Source organism: Aptenodytes patagonicus, chromosome 1, assembly GCF_965638725.1.
Source record: "Aptenodytes patagonicus chromosome 1, bAptPat1.pri.cur, whole genome shotgun sequence".
Classification (NCBI taxonomy): Eukaryota; Metazoa; Chordata; class Aves; order Sphenisciformes; family Spheniscidae; genus Aptenodytes; species Aptenodytes patagonicus.
In genome coordinates this window covers 200,900,821-200,928,299 of record NC_134949.1, presented here as the reverse complement: position 1 = coordinate 200,928,299, position 27,479 = coordinate 200,900,821, and the positions used below count along the sequence as shown (strand labels likewise).

The window sequence follows — 27,479 nt, the reverse complement described above, 5'->3', positions numbered from 1 at the left end:
AGGTGAATGAACCAGTACCATCAGCCACAGTGTTGCTTTAAGTCTTGTCTGTAACTTCTTCCCATGTAGACAGTACAGGGGGCTCACTGTGTTCCTCTCTTCGGTTTCCATCAAGGACAGAACTAACATTTCAGTGCTCTTCAGTGTGCTGAAGCACAGTCGTTTTGTTGCTGTTGTTACTGTCATCTCTGAAATAGACTCATCATGGTTATGAGAAAAAAGTTATGGAGAACAAATTAACAAAAATCCATGGAGGTCTTTTAATACAAAATGTACAAACTTAAATTACCTTTTTCATATATGAAGACATGTTACTAACTTGAAGCTACATCAGTGAAAAAACTGAAGGAATACAATTTCCATTACCTCAAGCATGAAGGATCGTTGACAGCAGCAACATATGGTCTCCCTAACATTTCCCTATTCAGAAGTTGGGTGAGGTCATGATTACAGAAAGCGAAGACCTTAACTGAATGAGTAAAGCACTGCAAGCTGGTATACCAATGGTTTCTATGTACCTAGTGGAGAACAGAGAAATTAAATCTCTCGAGTCTGAAACCTTCTTTTTGCATTTCCCTTTAGTGAAGGTGTTCATTGTGTTTCTTTGTTTCACCAAGGCTGCAACTCTCTTAGTAACTGCAGCCTAGGGGAAGGCACAATCTACAGAGCCTGGGAAATGCAGTTGCCTGTAGTGAGGAGATGGTCCCCATCCCAAATGGCTGACTACTCATAGGACGAAGTGTCAGGGTCTCAGGTATGGGCAGAGCCCACCTGAGCAGAGGTGGAGGGCTGAAGGCAACCTTCCAGGTGATGAAAAGGATTGGGAAAGGGTTGTTCTACACCACATGATAGTGCTGGAACGATGATTTACAGATGAGACAAGTTAATAAAGCTGATACCTAATTAAATTGTGTCTTTTTTGTCTGTTTTCCTCCACATCCAGAACAGTGAAGGAGAAGTGAAAAAGATTATTTAGGTATTAATATCTAGTCTTAGACCAATACCTTCAATTGAGAAACTGACAAATTGGAAAAGCAATGCTAATTTTTAGCTATTTTATTTTAAAATATTTTCACATTAATTTTGAAGTGCAAAAATACAAATTCTTAAATTTTGTTCATGGTTTGGGATATTGAATGTACTTAACCAGAAAAATTATTGTGTTGACATATCGTTCTAGCTAATTTCTGTATTTATTAATGGAATGGAAGGAGTTCTAACTTATGACCCTGAAATGGATGTGAATAGCAAGTTATATTATTTTGGTTGTACTTTGCACAAGGTAGCCTCAGAAGTAAATCTGTTATCTGATACATAACTGACAACTGTGTCATGCACACTGTTGGAAGAAAATACAGCTAAGCATAATTGCAACTGTGTCCATTACCCTGTGCTTCCTTGTAGAATTTGGGGTTTTTTGGGGAAAATAAGTTGATGTGACTCATGAGAAATAGATCTTAGGAGTATCAGGTTATGGTACTTACTGATATTTTTAGAACAGCTATACTTCATTGCATTTTTAAAAAACATTTATGTTCATATTTTAACTCACGGTTTTTAAGTGTTAAAGAGATGATTAACTTAAATGTACTTTGTTGATGGGTAAAATTTACTGTTCTTATGTAATATTTTAATGAAAAACTCCTGCTAACAACTGTCACCTTGACTTTCTTTAAAGGTCCTCGCCTATACAGAAGGCCTTCATGGAAAATGGATGTTCAGTGAGATTCGGGCTGTTTTTTCAAGACGTTATCTTCTCCAGAACACAGCTTTGGAAGTGTTTATGGCAAACAGAAGTATGCCTTTGTTTATTTTGTTGCATAAAAATGTGCTAGTAGTTATTTTGTGTGTTATTTATTAATCTTAGAATTTAAACTCTGTGCTTCCTTTGATAAAGTGCTTATGTCTGTGTTCAGTAATGCTTATTCTTGCATGTATTCATTGCATTTCATATTAAAATGAATCACATAAATCAATCTCACTGCTTTCTGTGCAGCAGTGAGATTTATTTGTAAAAACAGATCATTGCAATTGATAAATTCTTCAAATGTTTGACAGAAAATTTGCTTTTTCTATGATCTCACCCCTCTCCTCCATTTTCTGTAAATATTTTAGTGAAATACCTAAAAGGATATTTCCTTTTCTCATTATAAACTGAGTTAAAGTAAAAAGGACCAGATCAATAAATGGATCCACTCAGTTTTCTCTATGTGCTACTCTGAATCAGAGTTGAGGAGTTGGTGAGGTGTGTCAGTAGTCTTTTGCCCTGAGGAGCTCTGATGTAAGTTTTGATTTCAACTGGAGAGGGAATTAAACAATTTCTGGTCCTGTGTGTTTTAATGCACCAGTTAGAAGACCGAATGCCATGCCAACTACTGAACAGCTCCCCAGCCTGATAAGAGGTTATATGGGTTAATGGTAAGCTGCGTTTCCTCTGAAGTATACCTCACTCAGGTCTTCTGCAAAATGGGAAAGTTAATGCCAAATTGTTAACCAGCTAATGCTACACAGGTATGAAGTATGCCAGGAGTTTCTGTTCTGACTTGGATCCAGAGGAGGATAAAAGTAGAACTGACTTCTCTTCCCAAATAAAAAACAAAAAGCATTTTAAAAATATATGCGGTTGAAGAAACAGGCTTCTGCAAATGGTTTACCAGTCCATATTTTCTCTTCTTCATTTAGCTTCTGTTATGTTTAATTTTCCTGACCAAGCAACAGTGAAAAAAGTTGTGTACAGCTTACCACGTGTTGGAGTAGGAACCAGCTATGGTTTGCCACAAGCCAGGTAATTTAATTAAAATAGTTTTTATATTTTGTTTTTATTATATTATACAAATGATATTTTTAAACATGTCAAAAACATTATTCCTGTCATGAAACTCTAGATTTTCTCTTTCTTAAGGTTAGTTTGAGAAACAATATCCTTTACTTACTATATGGCCTCTTATTATGGAGTAGAAGTAAAAGTATTGTAAATTAGATTTTTTTAAATCATTACAGAAAATAAGTACCTTCCAGTGAAGGACCAGAAAAAAACTTATACCTTATCTCTTCAAAGTCTGGTTTTCAGTCAGGTTTTATAAATGTATAGACAAACATTCATCGTTATGTTATTGTTATGCAGGACATGGAACTAAACTTGACGAGGTTTTGTGTGTGCTGAATGAAAATTATTTTTTTATATGTATCTTCTTCCTTGCCTTTTATATGAATGTGTGTGGGTTTTACTTCATTGCTCATCAGTATAGGGGCTATTTTGCAATTTCCAAATTTCTTCCATTCATTAGTATAATGCATATTATTCTTCTGTTTCCAAAATTAAGGAGGATATATATTTTGGAAAAGACCAACTAAGGTTCAGTTTTAGAGATTTTCACATACTATGGACAAGTACAGTTTTTATTATCTCATCAACATCAATATCAAATCAGACTATGGTCAGAAATAAGGCTGGGAATTGTCAGATCCTATACTATGAAAGTATTCATATTTCAGTGATGGGTAAGATGATCTTCATGTGTACTTCACTGAGTTGGGAGGGAAAATTTCCTGCCTTCAATTTTTTTTTTGTTTAGAAATGTCTGTTTAGACCGAAAATTGTTTTTGAGGGTATATCAACAGAAGTTCGGTGAAAAATGTTTAGGTTCAGGATTAATTTCTGGTCAAAATGAAAGAAGAATAAATAAATATAAGGGAGTGAGGACACAGCAGGAAATTCACAAAATATGGTGCTTTGGGTTCAGATCTCCATTTGGCTTGACTTGGCCAAAAGCCAATGACTTAATCATCAGTGAAATGTCTGGGATGTGTCTTTCTCTTCTTTAAGTCATTTCCTAGAAACTAAAACTTCATATTGTCCTTGTTTTATCCCAGTGCAGAATGTGGAAATACTCCGAAGTGTCAAAGCATTTGTAGGATTGGAGAACTATTTCACTCCCAGCTGAACATCATTCCCTGTCATGAGCCCAAGAGTCTCATGATGCCTAAGGCTTGATCTCCTGAATGTGCTGAAGTTCTTAGGCAAACTGCCAAATTTCTCAAGTTTTCACTGAGATCAAGGGGAAGTTGGGGCATTTCTTTGGAAGGTGCATCTTGTTAATATTTGCACTGCTTTTCCAAATACTCAAATTAAAGGAATTGCTGTCTCTAAATGGAAAGTAATAGTATTCTTTTCTGAAATAAAAATGGCCACATGTTCTGGAACAAACAAAATGCAAATTTCTCAATCAGAATTTCATATCTACAGTGACATTTTTTACTTTTGAAATTCATATCCTTTGTGCATTATTCAGTGAATAATTGTCTGAAAAAGTTTGTTGATATATAATTATTTAGAAAGTTTCAGCTTCAATATTATATGCAGTTATTTCCATACCTTTTTGATTAAAGTTCAATTTGAATCGAAAATGGGCTTGTTAGCCTTCAGAATAAATCTGGCATATGGTAGTGAAGTTGTTTTTCTTTCTTGTTTTTGCGTAATCGTGGTATGATTTATGCACAATAAAGACCCCGTAATCATGTTTTTTTCCTTTTTTTCTGCCTACATACCCTTATTGTCTTCAGTAGGATTGCAGTGGAGTAACTGAGGGAAAAATCTGGCTCTGTAACTGCTCTGTAGTTAATATTTTGTCGATGTTAGAATATAGTTTCCCTTCCTATGAATATGTTGGCTCTGGAATGCTAATTTTTAAAATTATGCTTATTTGTATGACTAACATAAGGAGAAATTATGCTGAGTAATCAAAAGGAGCTGCTATGCTGAGTAAAATGTTATCCTTTTTTTATGACCAATTTTCCAGATTAAGCTGTACTTTAAAATATTTTAACAAAAGCACATCTTTCTGGTTGTTTTGCTTAAGTTCTTTAGTTTTATTTTTGTAAGTAATATTTTCTTCCTGATACTACTTTGATAAAAATTTCGTCTAAAATTAATTACTTTATCGCAAAGAATTGCAATTCATGTTGGAAATATTCTGAAGGAGTAAATGACATTTAATGAGGTACATGGACTCTTAAGTGCATTTCTGTTTTCATGGAGAAATCCTGCGATTAACAAAGATGGAAGGAAATAGAAGGAAAAAGCAATATTTATGATCTTCTAATAGCACAAATTATTGGAAGCAGGTGAACTGGTATCTCTTCCCAAGACCGTTACAGACCTGCTGTTCTGAGCAAGTCTCCAGTTTGCCTCTCTGCTACCTTTCCCAACAGCCTGCTAATGCTTTGATTCAACAAAGCGTTCAAGCCTGTGCTTAATGTTACAAAGAAGTAATTATGTCCTTAAAATTAGTCACATGTTGAGGAGTTCAGTCTGATTTGGTAATCAACTTCGTCTGTCTTTGATAAAGGCATTTTCACTGTTCCTGAAACATGTTGCATTGATTGTAGTTTCCTTATGACCTTGCCATATGATACAACTGGGCAGACAGTACTGTGCCTTTTATTTAACTTATTTCTACAGCTCCATATGATTCTACATAGGTAGAGTAATATCCACATTTTTACAACAATATTAGCAGACCACTTTTTAGGGTTCTAACACCTCAGGTGTAACTTACTGTTGCATTTTTATTGAGGGTAACATCACAGCTTAGAAACCAATTGTGAGCTGCCTGATGTTTTTGTAAGAGTACAGAGATCAAAGAATTGGTAAAAGATACAGTATCGTACTTCACCAATAAACATGTGCTAGCACCTTCCACTGAATTTCTGTGGGCTATTAATGCTTTAGATAAAACAATGGCTCCAGTTATTAAAGCTAAGAAATACAAACGATGAAGTTTTTGCTGAAAGAAAACATGTATTTTGGCTGTATGGTAACTATATTCAACGTCAACTCAGTGCTGCCACTTATTCCACATCAGTAGCTAGGTGATGGATTTCCAGATCTCAATATAGCTGGTTGCAGAGGTTGGATTTTGGGAAGGGAGAGGGGTAGGAAAACTAAGATTTGATGTCATCAAAGCATAAACCCCCTTTTAGAGCTTTGATTAAAAGTGAGTATTGATGAGTCTTGTCAGAAGCCAGTGACTCTCCCAAGCTTTTTTTTTTCCTAAACAGGAGCAACACAATACAAAACATCACACAGGTGCTACATTTTTGACAAGATACTTAAAGAGTCTTTTTATGAGATTGGATTGTAGCTAACTAAATTCAAAGTGATTGTGAAAGGGTGTGGGTCATGCTCCAGATACGGGATGTATAACGTCTCTTCCCTCAACAAAATGCCATGAAGTGTTTTCTAAACATATTTAAAGCATATAAAACTTGAAAAATTGGATCATCCCCTTGTACATTAGAGGGTCTTCTGCAGTTTTCTTTTTGAGTAGGTATTTCACGGTTCTCTAGAAGCAAAGGAAGCACATTCATTTGTGCATTTTCATATTGGTGATGGCATATTGAAGGAGAGAAATGGTTTGATCATAGTTGGCTGGATTTAGCAAAACACAAAACAGTGGGTCTTCCTGTGTTAACTGAAACAAGCAGGTGTGGAACCAATGTATTGTGCATGATTTTTTCCAGTCTCTGCTGAAATAACTGCAAATCTTTCAAACACCTTAGATATGGAGTAAATAAGGAGCTTTTTTAGTATATTTTGATTTTCTGTAGAGTTCACTCAAATCAGGCATCCAAATGCAAAGTCCAGCACTTGACAGTTTATAGATTTTTGACACTCCCTGGGAGATTGTGGGTAAAGTCTAAAAGCAGCTACTAAGCTGTACTGATGCATAAAAGTTGTTTTGTCATGGGAGGAACAGAAAGTCTGTGACAGAAGTGCTTTGTAAATTTAATGATCTCTTCAGTATTTTTATTTTCTGTATTTATTAATTTGTATGTAGCATTAGTCATAGTTTACTGGGAACAATACATCTTTGAGAGTTCCACTGTAAAAGTAATTGTTAACCTATAAAATGCAATATAAAGTGTAATTACATTCAGATAATTCTTTAGATAAATTGTTCGGAGGAAACATAATAGAAACAACTTAAAAAATTTTTGTAATGTCTCCTGTGTACTAGTAAAGTGTACATACCATTGGCATCCTAGAGTCTACTGTAAAATAAGGCTAGCCAAGCTGGCTAGACCTTATGCACTATTTTGGGTAAATACAGAGATTAAAAAAAAAAGAAGAAAGTGTACCTGCACTTTCATGGTCATTTTTGTATGCCCGATTTGTAAGCCTGAGTATGGCAGACATTGACAACCTACACATTGACAATTTAGACATATAATTGTGATAACTACACTCCAATTGCATACCAGTGCTCATCCTTTCTCCAGAAATAGGGTTTAGTGCATGTGTAGAAGTATGTGCATATATCTGTAGAAGTAGATGGTCCACATTTTTATAATTGTTGCCCAATTTGACACCTTGTATATGACTTTATTTTAAGAAAATACTCAGCATTCGGAGTCTAGAAATAGTACACTTAGTGTGCTTAGTGTGCAACTGAAAGCTGAAGCATTAGGTGTCCCTATTTACTCTTGACAAGCTATATAAATATATATTCTTTAAATTCATGAATAGGCTACACATTAGGGATCCTCTTTTTTTTTAACAGGTATAAACTTTTTCTCTATTTGAAGTTTCTGTAGAAAAAAAGTGTCTGAGGACATGAATTTTTTCTCCTTCCAAAGATTTTCCTTGTCTTTTTTTCAGCAAGGACTATTTTCTCTAGAAATGAGTTGAGAGCAGTGAGGCTATTTCTGCTTGTTGCAGATTTTTTTCTGTAATGCATTAGTCTAGACTGAATCTAGTCCCCTATATTTTACCAACCAGGAACAGCATATACTATGGGTAATTTAGAACTTGGTGCACAGTATTTGGTTATTGCGATGTTGTCAAATGGAATATAGAAGAGCTGAAGATTTCTGCTTTTCTCTTCCTTGGCACAGTAGTTTGGTTCTTTCTCCCTTATCCAGACATGTAAGTTTTAGAAAATATGTGGAAATTGAGTATCTTAGAAGCTTCTACTCCTCTTCCAAATTTGAATGAAATGCAATTCAGAAGTTATTACGGAGAGACAGGCAGATGGACATGTGAGCAGATAACTGAATAAACCTTGTTTCTTTCAGAAACCAGGCTATAAATAGAAATCTCAAAGCTTACTGGGATATAGGAGGGGATCATGGGTAGCTGAACATGGAGGATTGTGGAATAAATATCTTCAACCCGTGTGCTGGAAATATATGGCACTTTAATCTATCAGTCACTCACCTTAATGAACTTATCTCAATGTATCCTTCTGAAACAGGGAAATGGTATTCCTCTTTTATTCCTGCTGGACAAGCCAGGCACCAGGAGGTCTGCAGTTTCTTTTACTTCCAGTCTTTTAACCAGATTCAGAATAAAATAAAACAAAAAATATATTATTCTGAATTATTACAATGCTGTAGTACTCGTAAAATAAAATACAGATCTTAATTTTAGTCATTTCTCAAATAAGGCCAATAGTGTCTTCTTGACTTCATTAAATGAAATAAAAAAGCCTCTGAGAGAATCTGAAATTAATCACAGTAATAACGTTGCCCTACATCTTAACATTTAATGAGGCTCTTAAAAAAATCATTCTTTAAATGTATTTCCTAGGAGAATCTCTCTGGCCACTCCCCGACAGCTTTATAAATCTTCCAACATGACTCAGCGCTGGCAGAGGCGGGAGATATCTAACTTTGAATACTTGATGTTCCTCAACACTATAGCAGGTAAGGCTTCTGACTCTTTAATCCTTCATAATATGTTTATGTTTGTCAAAGTCTTAAGCACCGTGACTTGATAGAATACATTTATCCTGCTAGAATTCAGCTGCAACTTTATGATAGATTCTGAAACACACACATTAAATTTTATCAGAAAATGCACAACCTATCACTGAGACTTTAGATTCATGTATTGTTGTGGAGGCTGTTCCTTGCTCCCCTTCTGCCATTTCCTCTGCTGACAGCTTTGTCTGAAGCTTTATTAGAGTCAACAAACCATTGCCAGAGAGTGTCTGGAAATAATAATGGGAAAATGTAATTTCGCTACTTCATCATTCTCAGCAACAGCAACTAGACAGCAGAATAACAACAATATTCTGCCTAGTACAGATGTCACCTGGATTGTGGTATGATTAGATTACAGCATCTTTTCTCATTTAGTTCTTTGAGCTGAAATATAATATCAGATTAGGTATTTAAAATGAGAAATAACTGCCATAGACATCCATTCGTTATTGGCAAAAGAAGAGCTTTTCTGGCAATTGTCATTAATTAAACATACACAATGGCATTTTTTCTTTCACCTTTCCCTTTTAGTGCTAACTGCTGTGGTAATTTTAAATCTAAAACCCAACAGTTTTCTATACCATATACAAAGATTTCCAGGAGGTTGTCTACTATTATGATTCCTGCCTGTAGCACACACGCTGCTTATGAACCTGCCTGCAGAGAGACTTGCTCAGACATTTCACTCCAGTGAGCTTTAATTTGAAACCCAAATTAAATTCCACCAGGCATCACTTTGTACTCCAGTGTTACAACTCTCATCTTTACTTGGTCCTAACTTTTATGCTTGAGGTTATCCTCAGGTCAGACATAAGACAAATGTAAGTGCAAAACCCAACGTAGCACCTGTAAGTGCCTGTTACACTGGCCAGTCTGAGGACAGTCACTGCGTTCTTCCCAGTAGGGCAGTGGCAGAATTCAGGAGCTGTCAAACCGACTTACTTTGAGCCTTTAGGCTTTTGCCTCTGTGCTTATATGGTAGTCATCTTCCGTGCATCCAGTCTTACAGACGTTAATAAATGTGTCATCAAATTATCCCAGTGTGATACAGAAGTGCTACCACTGAACAGTTGGAAATCTGAGGGCATGTTTATCTTGTGCAGTGGAGCACAAAGCAGAGACCCTGAAGCTACCGGAGACCTGGGCTGGAAAGTCCATATGGCGCACTCCCATGCAGGCGCACCAGCTTGGTTCCCAAGCATCATAGCCACAGTCCCGCAGATCTCTGCTGAAGGAAGGAGCCCTGCTGAGCATTTATTACCTCTGGTGCAGCGCCTCAAGAATGCCGCTATCCTGCTTCTGGACACTGGCCTGCCTCCAGCCGCTCTGTGTCTCTTGCACATCCGCTGCCCTTCTGGTGATGAAGAAACGCAGGCAGAGCCTCCCAGGCTCCCTGACCGCCTCACCCGAACTTGGAGCGTTTACTGGAGAGCTGGGAAGTTAGCCTAGGCCCCCTCAGTCTTTGTCCAATACATTATTGACAGAATTGTCCTTCACTTGTAATTTCCTTTTTATGTATTAATTTCTTCTGTAATCAGTGTGTCTAAACTCTTTAAATGAGAATAGACAAGAGCTAAGCCAATTTGTGATGAATTACTTTTCATTTTTAATCAATTTAAAACTCCAAGGTCATTTATTTTTAGGTATATCACCAAAGCATCCAAACCTGGAAGACATCATTATGTCTGAAGTCAATTAGGAATTGCAGTGACACTTGCACTAAAGTATCCATCAGTAAACAAGCTTCAGTCTGAAGAGATTCCTTCAGAGTATCTCAGAGGTCTCAAGAAAAATGTTTTTTGACCTATTGTTTGAAACTAGTACTGCTAGGCAGGCTTTATAGCCAAACACCTGGGTGGTGGCATGAGGCACGTTTCTCTTAATGTCATCTAGTGTCATTCACCTGCCTTACAACAGGATGGCCTGACATTTGCATTCCAGGTACCACCTGCTATTCCCAAGGTTTGGAGGATTACTGACTAATTTTTTTTTGTGTCTATGAGCTTGTATTGTATTTGGAAAAGCTTACAGCAGCTTGGTCAGTACCTTAGTAGTGTCTCTTTCTGACTCAAAGCACTTAATTTCTGGCAGATATTTTTGTATCAGTCTCTTACTGGTAGATCTCATTTGTTCATGTAATCTCATTGTTGTTAATTGTGTAAGCTCACTTGCTCATTTTCACAGCATTACCTACCATCTTATGAAGTCTTTCAGCAGTGCACAATCAAATTCAAATTCAAATTTAGGTAAAGAACATATTCCCCGAAAGAGACGGAGGTAAATTTGAGTCTCTAGAAGAAATTCAGCCTAACTCTTTGTCTCCATCTTGTATTGACTGACTTATGTTTAAAGTAATTCTTTTTAACGATGCTTTGAGGTCACATGGATCAACAAATATATGCTTTCTGAAGGAGAGCCAATATGCTGATTTTTAAAAGTTTCTGAAGTGACCAGCATTGGTTGAATAAAAATTAATACCCACACATACTCCTGCTAAGATGTGAGCAAGGTGTTGAGTAACATTTGAGGACCTTTTCATTGTCACAAAGAATATCCCTTACTCTGATTTTTGTTTCAAACCCATCTGCATTGCTTGGCTTTTGCTAATGGGTCTTCACCAATCTATATATTTTCTGTCCTGTTTTCATTTTCCAAGAAGGGTAACAGTCAACATGTTAAGTTGGGAAGAAAGTATCACTGTACGATCTCATAAAAGATTTTGGAGGGATGTCTAAAAGCAGCTGAGGTTCTTGGGTGCTTTCCCAATCAGCAAGAGTGCTGTCACATCTGATAGTGTTCCGGAAGGATTAGTGAAATAAAAGGTCCTGCTGACATCAGCTATGACTATTGCATGTTAGAATGGCCTTCAATGCAAAGACCTTGTAAGGAAGCATGATTACATTGCTGTATTATGTGCTTTCTAATTCTGCTTCTTCATTTTTTTGAAGATTTTGAAGATTCATAGTCTCTATGAACATAGATAAATAGATTTCAGTTGCTAATGTCATTATAACGTCTGCACTCACTGATGCACTCTCATAGAAACTTGTGATTTTTTTTGAAAATTAGAATAAAATTTACTCTTGACAACTGAACTCCCTGCCAACAACACACACACACAAAATCTTTTCTGAAAACAATGTAAGAAAATTAAAACTGACTGAAACCCAACAGGCAATTCTACACATGACAATAAACTAATTATTCCAGTTTGGAACATTTTCCAACTAAAATTTTCCAACTTTTTGACAGAAGCAAAAATCCCTCAAAGTTATTTTTTGGAAGATCAACCTGGTTTTGTAGTTCTAATGAAGTCTGCACTTCAGCTAGGAAGCTGACTTCCAAAAACTCATGAAGAACTTGGGAGTATTGCAAAGAATCTCATCATAAAGTTCCTGGCAAGCCAGAAACCCACCCACAATGGAGGGCACGTGAGCTCCAAGTCAAATGGCAGTGGAGAAAGCTTCAAAACATAAATATATGTTAGAAAGCCTAGGAGTTCTCACATCCCCAAGATGTTTCCTGGCTCCACCATAGCATGGCACTGTACTGCCAGGGCCTGAGATCTGGGAAACTGCGGGGTTGAGAGCTATGAGGCAGCCTGAATGACACCACTGCTTTTACAGCTGTGCCTATATTTCTGTGAATCTTCTGTTGAAAGGTATTTCTCCACAATATTTCCTTTACAACAAATAGGCATTTTCTGATGAAGCACTAAAAAAATTAATATCTCTACCAGCAATACAGTACTGGAAGCAAAGTACCTCTACTACATGTTGCCTGTGTTTTGATAACACTGAACTGATAACTGTCCGGATACATCTGTGTTAAACAGAAGCAAATTCTTATATGCACTGTAGACAGGACCCTTGGCAGTCAGAAGAAAATACAGGATTTTCTATTTTGTACACAAAGATAAGAGTATTGAATATATTAATGACCTCCTTTGCCAAGTAAAGACAAGAAATGTATTTTCTTTTCTTTCTTCTTTGGAAATCCAATTTCCAAATACATTTTGAATTACACTCTTTTGTAATGAGATCCCATAAGAAATATTTCCTTAAAAGGTACAACTTCTTTGCCAGTAATTGTTCATGTAGGCAGCGATAGCCTAATTTTAGACTATAACTGTTTGTTTAAGCAGCATCTTCTTTTCTAACAATATCATTGTTTTTAACCATTGAGAAATATGTGCATCAAAATTTTTTTATTCGTGTTGCCATTTAGCTCCTACTGGCTTATTCAGCCTGTCAGAGCTGTAGCTTAGTCACTTAAGAAACGTGGAGGTTTGGCACTTAAGAAATGTGGATTATCTGCTGGTAAGGAAGTGATACATAGGTCCCTTTGTTGTTTTCTTTCTCTTCCAAATAAATAGAGGTCCACTAACAAAGTGGTTTAGTACACTTTTTGCCAGTTCTTTGTAGCTTCCTTTCTTCTTACAATGGTGCTTAATTAGCATCTAGCCCTTTACAAAACAGCAAGAAATCACTTATGTTTTCTTGTGATCCTTTTCTGAAATTATTCAAGAAACAGCAGCCTTGGAAGAGAGACGTTCAGAAGTGAGGCTTCTGACACCAACTCATTTCTTTCATTTGTGACATGCAACTAGGTCCTTTCCCACAAGAAGTCCTTTGCCTGCTTGTTAATACTGTTAATTACACAGGCTGGTTGGTCTCTGCAGAACAGAACCACTGAAATAAATACACAAATCTCTCCTTAAATCTCTCCCTGGTTTGCCAATATGTCTGTCCTGACAAGCATGGCCCCTGGCTATTCTATAAGTTCTTAATCAATGAAATACGGAAGTGCCCCCTTGGAAAAAATCCATCTTTCTATGACTCTTTTTTTTTAATCTTTATATCACCCTGTTACCACCTCTGAAACATTGCCTGGCTTCATTTTTAGTTTAACTGTTTCTGTTGTGATCTGTACTCATGATTTAATAACTGTCTACTTCAGCTATCGTCGTTCTCTCTTTCTAGATAATTTCCTATCCAAGGATATATGACTACCATCACTTGTGCTGGCCTGATGACTCATTGCAATATCAATTCAAAATCGCTCTCCATTTTCAAAACTCTCTAAAGTCTTGTTTCAACCTGTTTCTCTGGCCCTCTAGCAAACTATTTTCTCGCCTCCCTCTTCTGTTTCCAAGGTCTTCACCTCTTTCTTGCCCTCTTTTCTGACTCGAGCATATTTCATCATGTTTACAGCTCTGGGTTTTTCTCCCAAAGGTAAACACTGCACTCTGCTACTTATCAATCAGTCTCAGTGTTATACGCTCCGTGCCCCTGGTTTTTGTCCTGGTTGTGTAGACATAAGCCTTCCTGGCCACCTTCCCCCTCCTCCTACCTATTCCCTTCTTAGGGATCCTTTAGCTTTGAAGGCTTGGAAGCAGCTATGATTATACTAATTGTCCTTTCTTCAGGTGCACAGGAAAAGGCCATATTGCATGTGATCAGCGTGTATGTCAACTGAACCCTCTGGGTGATATAGGGAACAAGTAATTTTTACTATTCTCAGTTACAAGATTATTGAAAAAAAGTACTTAAAAGTAATCCCAGCACAGCAAAAGGAATCAAGAGGAGTGGGAACAAGAAGTAGTTTTGTAATATGGATGCAGTGCCCACTCTTTTAGTTAGAAGTCTAGTTTTCAAATCTATTTCTCAGTATTTAACTGATCCCTGCTGTTTTTTTTCTTTTCAAATTGCAGTATATTAAATGTGTGTTTGCATTTGTATTTATTGAAATTTTAATTCTTTTAAATCCTACCTGCCACAGCTTTTAAAAGAAGTGGAGAATAATTATATCCATAATTTTTTCTAAATCATTTCTTGTAGTGGAAAGGGATTATTTTTAAAGGTTTGTGGAAAAAAATGACATCTTCAGTCAGGTAATAAATTCAGACTAACTTCTTCCCCCTCCCTCTTTTTTTTCGCCTGTTTAGCATTTTCCACTTTTTTACTCTGTGATGTACAAGCCCTCACTGGTTAATTATGTATATATTTAGCTACTGCATGTGTTGGGCTTATTATTGTCATCTAATTAGATGTAACTTGAACTACTTGCTTCTAGAAAAATCATTAAAAATTCTTTCCTAATGACCTAGAGATGACAAAATGTCTGTAAAGTGTGAAGAAGCAGACAAGCACAGGAACATCGCTCTTAAAGAGTGTTAATCCAGATGCTGCAATCATCTAATTAAACAATATTTTGCTGTCATTAACATTTTCACCAAGGAATTGCAGTTATAATTTCTTTGTCAGCTGTCTCTAGCTCACTTTACCTTCAAAACTAAAGTGCCATATAAAAACATTAAATTGGATGGTTTAATTAAAAAGTTTTTTTTTAATGAAGAAACATATCCAGTATTTCTGAGATCTCATTTACTATGCCTCAGTTTTATTGTTCAAGTAGATTAGTGTCATAGGCTTGCAATATTTAATATTCAGCCTTTAATATTAATCTCTGTGAGCCTACTTGGGGGAAAATCTGAAGCTTCTGAAAAGGTATAGTGACTACCAATAGCAGTACAGGTTTATGTTTTATATTTATTTAGCTAAAGAAAGAACCAAATAATTCTTGCTGGAAGCACCAGACAATTGATGAGGTGGCTAAATGTATTCATCTGCTGACTTTACTCTGAAAATAATCATTGTGAAGCCAGAACTGATCAAGAAAGCATTCCTAATAAAGTTAAAGCACTAATATTTATGCATGTTTAGAATTAGGGATTTGTAATCCCATTATAGGCCTAGATCACTGTCCTCCACTCAGATAAGCATAGATGTGAGGTCTTATCTCATCGTGTAGGTTTGGTCTCCTTTCACAATTTAAATTATGATTCGTGTTCTCAAGTCATTTTTATTTGTTGATATTAAAAAGAAAATTGTTGAATTCAGAAAAATAAATCATTGACTTTTTTAGTAAACAAATTAATAGCTATTCTTAGTAGTTAATCTTCATAAATAAAACATGTTTTATAAATATTGAAATAGGAGAGAAGCAAATATTTTGTTTATTTTTTCACAAGACTATGGTTATATTTATCAAATACATAATCACTAAGGCTCCATTGTTTGTAACTTATCCTACCTAAGCTGAGAGATAAGGTGCTTCAAATTATTTCTCATTGTGGGGTAAAAAAATGCACACAAGGGTTACTGCAGTGTCCTGACATGGAGCTAATTCCACATGATAATTTGTTCATGTGTCTGTAAGTAACCTATCAAAACCACACAGCAAAGGAGAACTCATGTACAGCAGCTAAGCTCGGGATTGCTTTTTTCTTGCTCTGTTCACACATTTATGATTTTCCCATGTAGAGTAAGAACAAAACGTCAAAATCTTACTGACTGAATATTGAAATTGAAATGAAATTAATATAAAAATTAAATAAAATCTCAATATGGAAAATCTCAATTTTTGAAATAAAAAGTCATTTTGGATAACCCTAAATTTCCTTTCAAAATTTTGTGAAGGGATGTTCTTACCTTTCCAAATGTTTCTATTACGTGTTTTCAGTTCAAGGTCTTTATTACTGTGAACTCTTCTCCATAAAACTTTTGATTCTGAAGAATCATCATTCTTTGCTTATGCTTTGTAATAGACTACAGTCACCTCGGTCATTCTCTTCCTGAATTTCAAATTTATTTTAGTCTGCTGTCTACATAAGCACAAATGTCTGTCTTTTGTGGAAGCTTTTGCACATACTTCTGTTAACTTAATTGAGGATTCTGATGGTGAGAAAAACGTTTATTGTATAAAGGTATAATTTTATAAAGACCATATCTTATAGAACCTTAAATTTTACAGTCTCAAGAAACTTTACAAATCGTATGTAATTAACCCCTTGCCAAAGAGGAAAATGATACTCTGATTTGACAGATGTGGAAAATGAGGCAGAGTTGTCTTACTTCAAGACATATAGACCCCCCCCAAAAAAAACTAAAACAATCAATATTCTGCCAGAGAATACCTTTCCTTTTCCTCCCTCACACAGATAAATTCTGGTGTATGTCTTGATTTACTTGTTTGATAAATTCTCATTCTGTCCAAGAATGGTTTTGCATTAATTCATCGTTGATATTAAAGAAGAACTGTTTTTGTTTCTATCCATCTTTAGTTGTGTGTGGCACACAGTGCTGGTATTGCTTTTTTAACAAAGTTGTATTTGTACCTAAATTATTTTTTTAAATTCTTGTGAGCATGTATGTGTTCAAAATGTAAAAACGAGGACACACAGTTGCTAACAATATGCACTTTTCCTGTTTTCAGTGAAACTATATACAAAATAGAAACATGCTTCTCGTTCATCAACTTCTATTGAAAAAACAAGGTGTTTGTAGAGCAGTGAAAGTTTCACATTTCATTAAAGCAGAGCTGATTTTTGTGGAGAATTGCAAATGCTACTCAGAACAAGGAAGCCTGTGTTTTCCTGTGCCGGGTTTTGTACCCCAGGAATCTGTCCAGAATCTGGAAGGAAGCAGTTAGTGAGACAGGGCTGTAAATCTGCTGCAGGACTGGGAATTGTTAACCTAGGTTATTTCAGTCTGCTAATTATATTATATAAATACACACACACATATATTTATGACCTGATTTTGTTTTTTAAGACTCATGTTGCATATTGTGTGGTTGTCAGTAAATCAATATGGTGGATGGTTCTGTACTGAGCAACTTCATTTGTCTCATCACTGAAATGTTAGATACTACTAAATACCAGCTGACACAGAAATAACAGCCTTTCCCAAACACACTTTTCTTGGTGATGAATTAATAATTTTCAGTTCACTTCGGTTGCAGATTGTTCTTTTGAAACTGTCTCTAAAGATGTTTTTTGCATGTTTGGGCTGCTGGGATGGTAGCAACGTTTCTTTCATTATGTTTAGAGAGAGAGGCCTGGGGCAGTCAGCACTGTCTTTCAGGGTGGAGAAAATGTTTTTTAATTTTCAAAGTGGTTACAAAGTAGTGTTAAAGCAAACATGAATTCCTCCACTTTGATTCCACTATTGCAGTGAAATTTCACCACTTCTTCAGTGGTCTGTCTATCTAGGACAGACCTAGATTTGCAAACCTCAGGTTTAGCCCCTTGCTGTTGGACTCTCATTTAATCTTTGCCAGCTAATGATACTGCATACAGTTCCTAGGAAAAGAATAGCCTAGTGGTTTTAAATTTCAACATTCATGCTATGAAAATAGCTTCATGGAAATAAAAAAGAAAGTGTTTATTGGCATTTGGTGGGTTTTGGTTGATTTTGAAAGATACTGTGCTCTTTATATTATGCCGATTTCTGTGTTGACTTCTGATTCGAGATAAATGCACCTAAATGGCTACTTTTGTCTGGAAGATTTATACCTGATTCTGTCAAGTGGTGGGAACTGGGAACATATGATGCAACAAAAGTAACGACTAGATTGTTTTTCAGTTGAAGAAGTGGATGCTATTTCCTAATTCTTAAAACACTTTCTTTCTTAATAGGACGAACGTACAATGATCTGAACCAATACCCTGTATTTCCATGGGTTTTAACAAACTATGAATCTGAAGAGTTAGACCTGACCCTTCCAGGCAACTTCAGGGATCTTTCAAAGGTATGCTTCAATTCTGTTAAAGACAGTCAGCCAGCCCTTTTAGGAAGAGATTTTATTTTATATTTATAGTCTGCTTAAGTTAGGTCTTTATCTTAAAGTCAGAAAAATCTGAAATAGACTTTCCTATTTTAGAATCATTTTATACTGAATATCTACACTATGCTACTTCCGTGTCCCTGACTGATCTGGTTCCAAACCTGCAACTCCTCTGTACCTTCTGACTTATGGATCATGAGTGCATCAGTCCACTTGATCTCACTAATTATCTCCCTTAGTTTATGAAAGCTCATCCTTTGGAAATAAAAAGCTTGGCCTAATTTTTCACTTTGTTTTGCAGTGACTAGATGAGTAATATAATAGCAGCACCTCCTTTTGGTTTAATAATTATCCAATAAACAGGTATTTTGTATTTTAGACCCTGAAGTATCTGGTCCCTATCATTATTTGTGGTTTTTGTCCTCCAACTGGACTTGGGCAGTTAGTGCTTTATAATAATAATACAGTTCCTAGTATTTGTTTCTCTAATAGCCCCAGACTGCCATCTATACCCAGCTCTGGTACTCCAATTGTGTCAACAGACTGGAGAGAAGGTGTGTCCTGGCTGAGCATAGCAGAAGCATATGGAGGGGCTCTACTTTTGGCCAACTGGAATAAAGACAAAAAACAGGGTTTGAAACTGAGTTGTGGGAAATATCTTTCCTGGTACCCATCAACTGAGAAAGTGTATGTACTTTCTTATCAGTGAAGGTGGGTAGCCTTACAATATCCCCAGCGTGAGGTTTCTGTTGTCTGGGCATGACAGCTTTCTTGCATCCTTGCCACAGTTCCTCAGCCGGGAGTGAGAAGTTGCTTGTACAAGTTGAGTGAGGCTCAAAACTGCAGGAGACTGTCACTCACTGACTTAAGGAATGAGGCTGGAGAGGAGAAAATGACCCCCAAGGCCTGTTCTGGAGCCCTGTGCTGCAGTCCCTGCTTTCCCTTAGCTGCTGGTCAGGGATGAGAGTTTCTGGGGCTTCTGCCTTTAAGTCTGCTTTTCTTTCCTCCTCTTCCTGCAAGCACACATCCTGGGCAGCAACAGAGAGATCCCACCCTGGGTATCTCACAGTCTCGTATCCCTGTGGTGAAGAGTGTGCTTGTAGTACTTCCAGATGTATTGTAACCATTCCTGGAAGCCTGCTTTTGTGAGACTTCCAAAATAATTTGAGTAGGACTTGATTGCGTAATAGCAGATAGAGACACCTAAGCTTCCTCTCCCTTTTTTTCTTAGACAAATAAATAAGTAAATAAAACCAGAAATTAAATACATTCACAGTATGCCTCAAATGTAAACAAATTGGTTGAGACTCTGCTTATGTTATGTAAAACTTCTGACCTTTCACAATATTACAGGTATGTTTCACAAATGTGTTTTTCAGTTCTATAACACCATTGTAATCTGTGCCAGGAACAATAAAAGAAAATCCACAGACATGAGTTAAATAAAGAGCAGTGATCATCTTGCACTGGCTTGTTCCCTAGCATGTATAAAAATACTTGTTTTAGAATTGTTTGTAGTGATAAACCTTTCATTAAGATGCTTACACTTTTCAAAATCTCTCAAACTCACTTCTTTCTAGTATTAATAGCACTGCATGTGGTGAAGTGCAACAAGATTAGACAGTGTCTCATGAGTCCTTCATTAGGTACTTAGTTTTGGTTGAATCCAAATTTTTATGGCAGCCTATTAAAGTATGTAATTGCTACAGGAAGTAGCGTGATAGTTGAATAGATAGGTTTTCCCCATGAGTTAGTAAAGACTCATTATGGAATTAGTGCTTGTATAGCTTATTAAGTATCACTGAATGCCTAGTAGTGCTCTCCCTTGAAAGGAAATGTAAAATCAAGTCCCTGGTTATTTATGTTTCTTCAAGAATCCGTGCAATGTGCACAGCAGTATTTTGCCTGAGGACATTTTCTTACCCAATTTGATAACTGCATTCTCTTATTCAAAAGCTACCAGTGGTTTCCTCTGGAAAAGCTAGGGTTTTGACCACTAAAGAAAAGCCTACACAGAATTAGTTAAGGGGAATGTTCTTGTCTTTCTGGCAAGATCTGGGCTGCATTTATTCCATGGATGTGTGAGAAAACGCATGTGCAATCTGTAAAGTGTTGTGGGATCCCTCAGGATAAAAGGGGTGTAATTGTCAAATTTTTCCAGTGTTTATTATAATAACATCTGATAGGTTTCATTTCACAATGGTTTTAAAAGGAAAAATAGATTAATGATTTTTTGTAAAAGGCAGTGGCCAGTTAATATGAAATGCCTTACTTTGTGCACTTTGGCTGTTATGCATAACTTGCATCCTGTTTCAATTTGTGCATTATCAGTAAAAATCTTCAAAATCAGAACGTATCTGAAGTATTTCCTTGACAATTCTGTTTTCCTTTTCAGTATTGTCCTGTATCTGTAAGTAAGCCCCTTCTTTCCTTGTTAGGGAGGTGAATCCTGAGTAGCCTAGTGCTTAAAAGCAGGAGTTAGTGATTTATTGTTCACATTATTGAACCGGAGTGTGCCATCAAGCCTCAGCCAGACCTCTGGGGCAGGCACACACAGTATCCTTTCCATGAGGAGCCACTTCCTTCTGTCAGATTTTACCCTGCAATGGAGAAATGCTCCTGCAGATTTGATGGCAAATCAGAACCTCCAGCTAAGCTGTTGATGGATAAAATCTCCTTTGTCAGTTCCTGACCTTCTGTCTTCCCACAAGTTTGCCCTTCTTAGGTTTCACAAAGCCTCTGTCCTTAATATTCAGTAATTAATACCCCTCAAACAATCTTTTGAAATTATTTAGAATTCTAACACTATTTCATATGTGGTAAAAGCCCACAAAAGCAATGATGAAATTAAAAGAGAAATCACCTATCATGCTTTGTTTTGTTGGTTTAAAATAGTTTTGGTAGTTAAATGTAGATGCTAAATCTAACTTCTTTTAAAATAATTAATTTGTGTTTTATCGCACAAAGTTCATACAAAGCTCCAGTGTCAATTATGATAATTGACAGTACTTCTTTTGAAATTTTGTAACTTTGATTCCTAGGTACAACTCCTAAGTGAACATACATGACAAATGCAATTCATATGTTTTGTGGAAATGAAATTAGATGCGTTTGGCTTGCTTACGATGTCAGTGACAGAATAAAATATATGACTTTTGCATTTAGCTCAAACTTAAATATTTACATTTCTGCAAAGGCATCTTGAACACGTAACTTGTCTTTTCCTTCCATTCCATTTTATTCTGTTTTTATGTAGCGCTGCTTATTGTGGTACTTTTACATCCAAATGTTGCTTCTTCTCTCAGAACAATTATATTTAAATATTAGTCTGAAAATTCCTCTGCCGTTTTTCTTTGAAGTGTTTGGAAATTCCCCTATGAAGCCTTTTTTTTCTTTTTACGTATAATTTGAGATTTAAAACCAGGGCCCATGGCACTGAAGGTGCCGTAACAATAGGATATATTGGACCTCTCATTTGACTAGACAGTGTAGGCTCAAATTTTATTCATTACATATACAAGGTTAAAGGTTATATTTATTGTTTGACAGGATGAAAACCTAATGAAAGAGGCTGTCATAGATACATAGATTATCTTTTCACTATCAAACCACCAGGTGATCTGCTTATTTTCTTCTTTATTGAGATTTCCTTTGGAAGAATACCTATGGTATTAAACATTAGTACGGAAAATGTGTATGCAGCCCTTACTGTACACTGAGTTTTTTGGGGGTTTCAACATACTTAAAATGTGGCATGGTTTGTTTGTGCAAAATTGTATGACTTTTACTCCTAAATTATAGTGAATGCATGGATTTGACATGCTGCATTGTCCCTGCTCATTAAAGTGTAAATGGGAATTTCTCTCATTTACTTCCAGTCATACATCCTGTTAAATAAAATTATTTCTTCACCAGGCAAAGTAATACTAATATTGACATGTGTATGAGACATCATACGCCCATTCATTGAGTGGAAAAAATTATATTTTGTTAATATAGAAGGTGTTTGATTGACGGGTGGTGATAAGCATAACCACTTTTCCTTATTACTGTGCCATTTCAAGAAAAGGAAGTGATAAAGCCCCAAGGCTTCTAAATGTAATAATGCAAATGAACGTATTGAAGTGTGAATATTTCAAGGCAAACCACACTTAATACTTCCAAAAATGTGTATGCCATGGAATGGAGTTTATGGGCTTAGCAAGAGCCACTCTCACTGGAAAAATGAAATCAGTTTCTGTAACTTAAACTTCTCTCTTTACCACATGCAACTCTACCATCAGAAGAAAAATGAGTTTGATTCTCATTTGGTTTAAGCCACACAATTAAACATTTTCTTTCTTAAAAAAAAAGTTCATTTAGTGAGTGAAACTCTGGTACTTTGAATCTGCCAGAACTCTCATATTTGGTAATGTTGATATTGATATGCTGAAGAGAAGTTGTTTACAAATTTGGATTATCCTAAGATGTCCTACTTATGGGTTGTTTTTTTATTTTTTTTTTTTTTTTAATAAAAAAGCAAGCTGTCAGGAAAAGCTCAGTCTGTATTCAGCCAGAGCCAAATAAAGCCATGCTCAAGTTTTCTTTTGTACCCAGCTACAGTTTTGTGTAGTACATTACGAAAAAATAGATAAACAGATAAGGTAGCTGCTGCATGAATTAGAGTCAAGATAAGCAGAATATTTTAGTATTCTAAATAGATAAATAGGATGCTACGTTCAGTTCTGCTTTCATGAGAGAATGTAGTTCTATGAAGATAGCTGGCAAAACAGTGAATATTACATGAGCTAACATAACATGTCCAGTGTATATAAACACTAGATGTATTGACAATACACTAGTTCAAAGGCCAGATGTCTAAAGAGATTAGTCAGATAAAAAGGAATGACATGAATAGCAGTGTGTTTTTAATGTTAAAGTAAATACTTACTTTATTTTTAAATAGAAAAAGAAGCATAAAATAAACTCAAACAGCAGCTTTTAGTACATCAGAAGTGAAATGGCTGAATAGGCATTGTCATACAGTGAGTTGTTCTGCTTGGTTGGAGTAAAGAATATCTTAGAAAACCATTTTATGAAAAGTTAATACTATTTGATATAAGTCCTTACAGAGGGCTTCTTTTAATAAAAAGACAAATGGTGTGTTTGGAAAAAGCATTTTATAAAACATTATAGAAAACTTTTTATTTAATGTTCAGAACAATTTGTTTGACTCAAATTCAGTTTCTGTACTAGTCTTATGGTTAAGGTACTAGACTGAGACACAGTACATGGATTGAGCTTTGCCTTTGTATTGTTTGTGCAAGTCATTTTAACTAGTTTGCACAGCAGTAGAATCTCATTGAAATGGAAATAAAATTATTTTCTTCCATTATGTGAAGATACAGGGATAGATCCATAAAAAAAAATTTATCTCCATTTCATAGCCATGGTATCAGATTAAAACCGTAGTAGTTGACTTTCTGGACTGAGAATAGTACTGTAACACTATGGAAAAGTGACCAAAACCCCATATACCCTACACATTTCACAAGAAATGTGAGAGACTACGATTACTGTAGAACTTGTCATCTAGCAGGACACGTGCCTCATCAGAGTGAAACTGGGTTAGCTGCTATTTTGTACAACTGAGATTTAGTCTTTACAGAAAATGCAGGTCTTTACTTAAGGACAAACTGTTACCATTTCTTTGGGTAACAGCATTTTGCCACATGGACATTAAAAATCACTAAGGAAGCCAGGGGCAGACCTCTTTGAATTTACTCCATGCTATTTTATTTACAGAAGTTTTCACTTTCAGAAAATGCCTGGTCATTTGGTGCACACAAGCTGATCTATTTGTGGTTAATCAGCAAGTTTTTAAATAACACAACAAAAAAAAAGAGAGATTTGAGCACTTTCTGTTGGCATTTTCAATGTGTATGATTTCCTAAACCAGGGGAGATTTAAGTCATTTCTGTTAATGCACAGAAATGGTTCACATAAGGGTCTCCATTACTGCACAGAAAAGGAGAAAAGGGGGATCAGATGTTCCCTGTATTTTTTCACCACAGGCCAGAAATAACTGCTGTTAACGCTGAACCAGAAGCGGCAGAGTTGTATGAGCATGGTGCAGCTCCCAGCTCTCCTGCTTGTGCTGGGAGGAGCAGCTGCACTACTTCTGAGATTCGAGTTGTCATCTCTGCATAAATGATGCCATAAAATGCACGCCAGCCCCTCTAGAGCTAGCTCTGGGATTTCTAGCACACCTTTGTATTGCAAGCTATAGTCATACCTAAGCAGTTTGCCTGGGAACGCTAGAAATCTTTGTGGAATGACAGAAGTGAACCTATATCTCCTGAATCCCAGGCTACCATCCAGAGCACTAGTTCATCCAATCCAGGATCTGTCCCAAGAAGTCGAGGTGAGACTTTCTAGCTGAAGACAAGCTCTACCTCACCCCGTCGTTTCTTTCTTTCTTTCTTTCTCTCTGGGGCAAGGAAGGGTAATTCCCAGAAAAGATTCTTCCCAGAGATTTTCACATGAAAATTTCCATACCATGCAAGAAGAGAGATGACTCTCATGATATTTCTCGTAAAAAGTCCATTTTATTCAGCAGATATTTTGTGCATTTCAGCATTTTTCTTCAAACGAATCCTAAAGTAATTGAAAGAAAAATGGATTCTGACTCTGAAAAGAATATTGATGAGGATGAAGGTAATCTTCAGAATACAGCTTTTTAGGTTTATCATTTAATAAATTGAACATGTGTCTTCTGAAAGTAGATTATTTTAGCTACTTGTGCAGGCATTTTTACATGAAAATGGGAATGCACCATCTTACAACCTTATATCTTTTATCTTTTAAATTGAAATAACGCTTCTCCCTGAAGAACCTAGAAAACACGATGGTGTGTTTGCATTAGTGTTTTATGTGACTTTGGAAAGTTATTGTCAAGTTCTTGAGAGAAAGTACATTTTTCAATAAATACAACAATATATATATTTAAAAAAAAAGAGTTCTTTAAAGCTATGGGTTAAACCATCATTAAAATTTTGCTAGTCTATAAAATAAAATACCTTGTAATTATTTTTGAGCATCAGTTATGCTTCACAGTTCTTGTTACTGTAATCAGTTTACAGTGAAGGATGAAAACATACAGTTTATTTGACGGAAGACATCTGTTCAGCTTCAAATATATTTTGAAAGGCCTAGAGTTTTGATTTTCCATCTTACATTTATCACCATATCCCTTCTCTGCTGTGCCTTCAAACATATATGTACAATAATATTGTGACAGATGACGCCCCTGTCTTCCATAGCCTCAGAATTCACAGCAGCGTAGGGTAAGATGCACCTTCACAGTGGAAGGAAGAGATATTCTCAGGATGTTTTTCCGTTACAAAATACAATCTCACCGATTTGTCTGCCATTTCGTGTTTCCTTCTCAGAGGGGGTGAACGTTTCCTGTTAACAGACTAGGGTGTGAATTACTGCTTTAGCTTTTGAAATGTGCAGTTGGGGACTGGAATTTGTTCTGCCAGAGAAGTGGATGCACAGTACCTTGATGAGGTGATATCAGCACGTCCCATGCAGTCCTCAAAGCAACCCAGAGCCTTGATATAATTTAGCAAAGTGCACATATATATCTGTACAGTTTGTCAGTGTAATAGGAAAAGAATGTCTTTTAATAAGTTAATCTTTCAAGAAAGTGGCTGGACAACCATTTTCATATATTGGCAACTTACAGCCTATAATAATGCCACCGTGTTTCCTGACAGTGTTAGGATGTGTAATGAAACTGAATATAACAAAAATGCAAATATTTATTTTTTCTTTTTCCAGTAGTTGGGAAACAAGCCTGGAAAGTGTTAGGGATGGCTCATACTTATTTTTCAAGAATGTTTTGTGAGGTCTTGCAGTGCAATCTGCATCAGATAACACTGATCCTTAGGGATTACTCATACATTTTACACATATGAAAAAGCTATTAACATCTCCATGACACAGCAAAGTATTAAGCATCCAGAGTGTTTCATGTGAAAAATACTGAAATCATAATGTTTTAAAATGTAAGTGTTCATCAAACACTGCTATTTAAAAACAAGCTTTAATATGTAAAATTGGAAAACAGCATGTTCTATGTCAGCCTTTTTAAAAGCTCTCAAAAAACATAGCAGCACTGAAGGAATAAAATACTTGTAGCTTTAAAATTGTTCAGTTACATACGTAGTGTAGTGAAACACATTGATTTGACCTTGTACTAGTATTTTCATTCCAAATGACTTTGGATTTTAACTCAGTAGAAAAATTGTACTGTGGAATGGAATGCAAGAATACCTGTTAGCATTTTGAAAAGGGTCAAAGTCCTTGAGTATATGTTTGTATTCAAATTGTAATTCCTTTAATAATATCAATTCTAACTCTTAATTTTTGATTAATACAAATCAAGTAATAATTTAAAATTATAAGTTTATACAATTATTTGGTGTGGAAGTGTGCTCTCCTCTAAGTATTAAACTCTGTGTGTTTGGTTAATTTTAGTACAAAAGCTAAAATCTGAAGATTCTTTGCAGATAGGTAGTAAATACACTGCTACTATCTCATCTGGAAAAACAGATTTAAGATCACTTATATATTTCAACATTTTATCTACTTTCTGTTGTATTTTCTTTATCCCAGTGACTTTTGTATCACACAATAACAAATAAATTTTGCAAAAAAATTATGAGATAAAGTAGGTTAAAAAAATCATAGAAAAGCATGTGTCCCCTAAGTAGACACATCAAAATCAACAGTTCCTACTACTGTCTTACATTTCTTTTGGTTTTTACCTGATTTGTATAGATTGTCTATTAAGTATGCTCAGAATGGAGTTTGAATTTATGAATAATTTACAAATTCTATCGTTTTTAAGTACAAAGCTTGTTTGTTTTGCTCAGTAAAACCTGGCTTTGTTCAGTCAGAAAGTAGATCCAGTCCTGCAGGACTACGCATGGTTTTTAAGTATTTCTGCTTAGGATCACCAGACACCATCAGCAGTTCCGCGTGAAATCTTTTCATCATGAACTGTGCATTACAAAGTATCCTGTGTGAGCAAAAGT

At 35.9% G+C, this 27,479-nt stretch overlaps 1 protein-coding gene across 5 annotated transcripts in view; it reads left to right on the top strand.

Annotated features, from left to right (window-relative positions):
- NBEA (neurobeachin) overlaps positions 1-27,479 on the top strand; it is a 516,384-nt gene that overhangs the window by 408,090 nt on the left and 80,815 nt on the right. For all 5 annotated transcript variants that reach the window (XM_076364262.1, XM_076364263.1, XM_076364261.1 and 2 more), the window contains 4 exons: positions 1,679-1,796; positions 2,683-2,785; positions 8,591-8,706; positions 18,248-18,360. In XM_076364262.1, the coding sequence (XP_076220377.1) occupies positions 1,679-1,796; positions 2,683-2,785; positions 8,591-8,706; positions 18,248-18,360 (450 nt within the window). The remainder of the gene's footprint in view (positions 1-1,678; positions 1,797-2,682; positions 2,786-8,590; positions 8,707-18,247; positions 18,361-27,479) is intronic.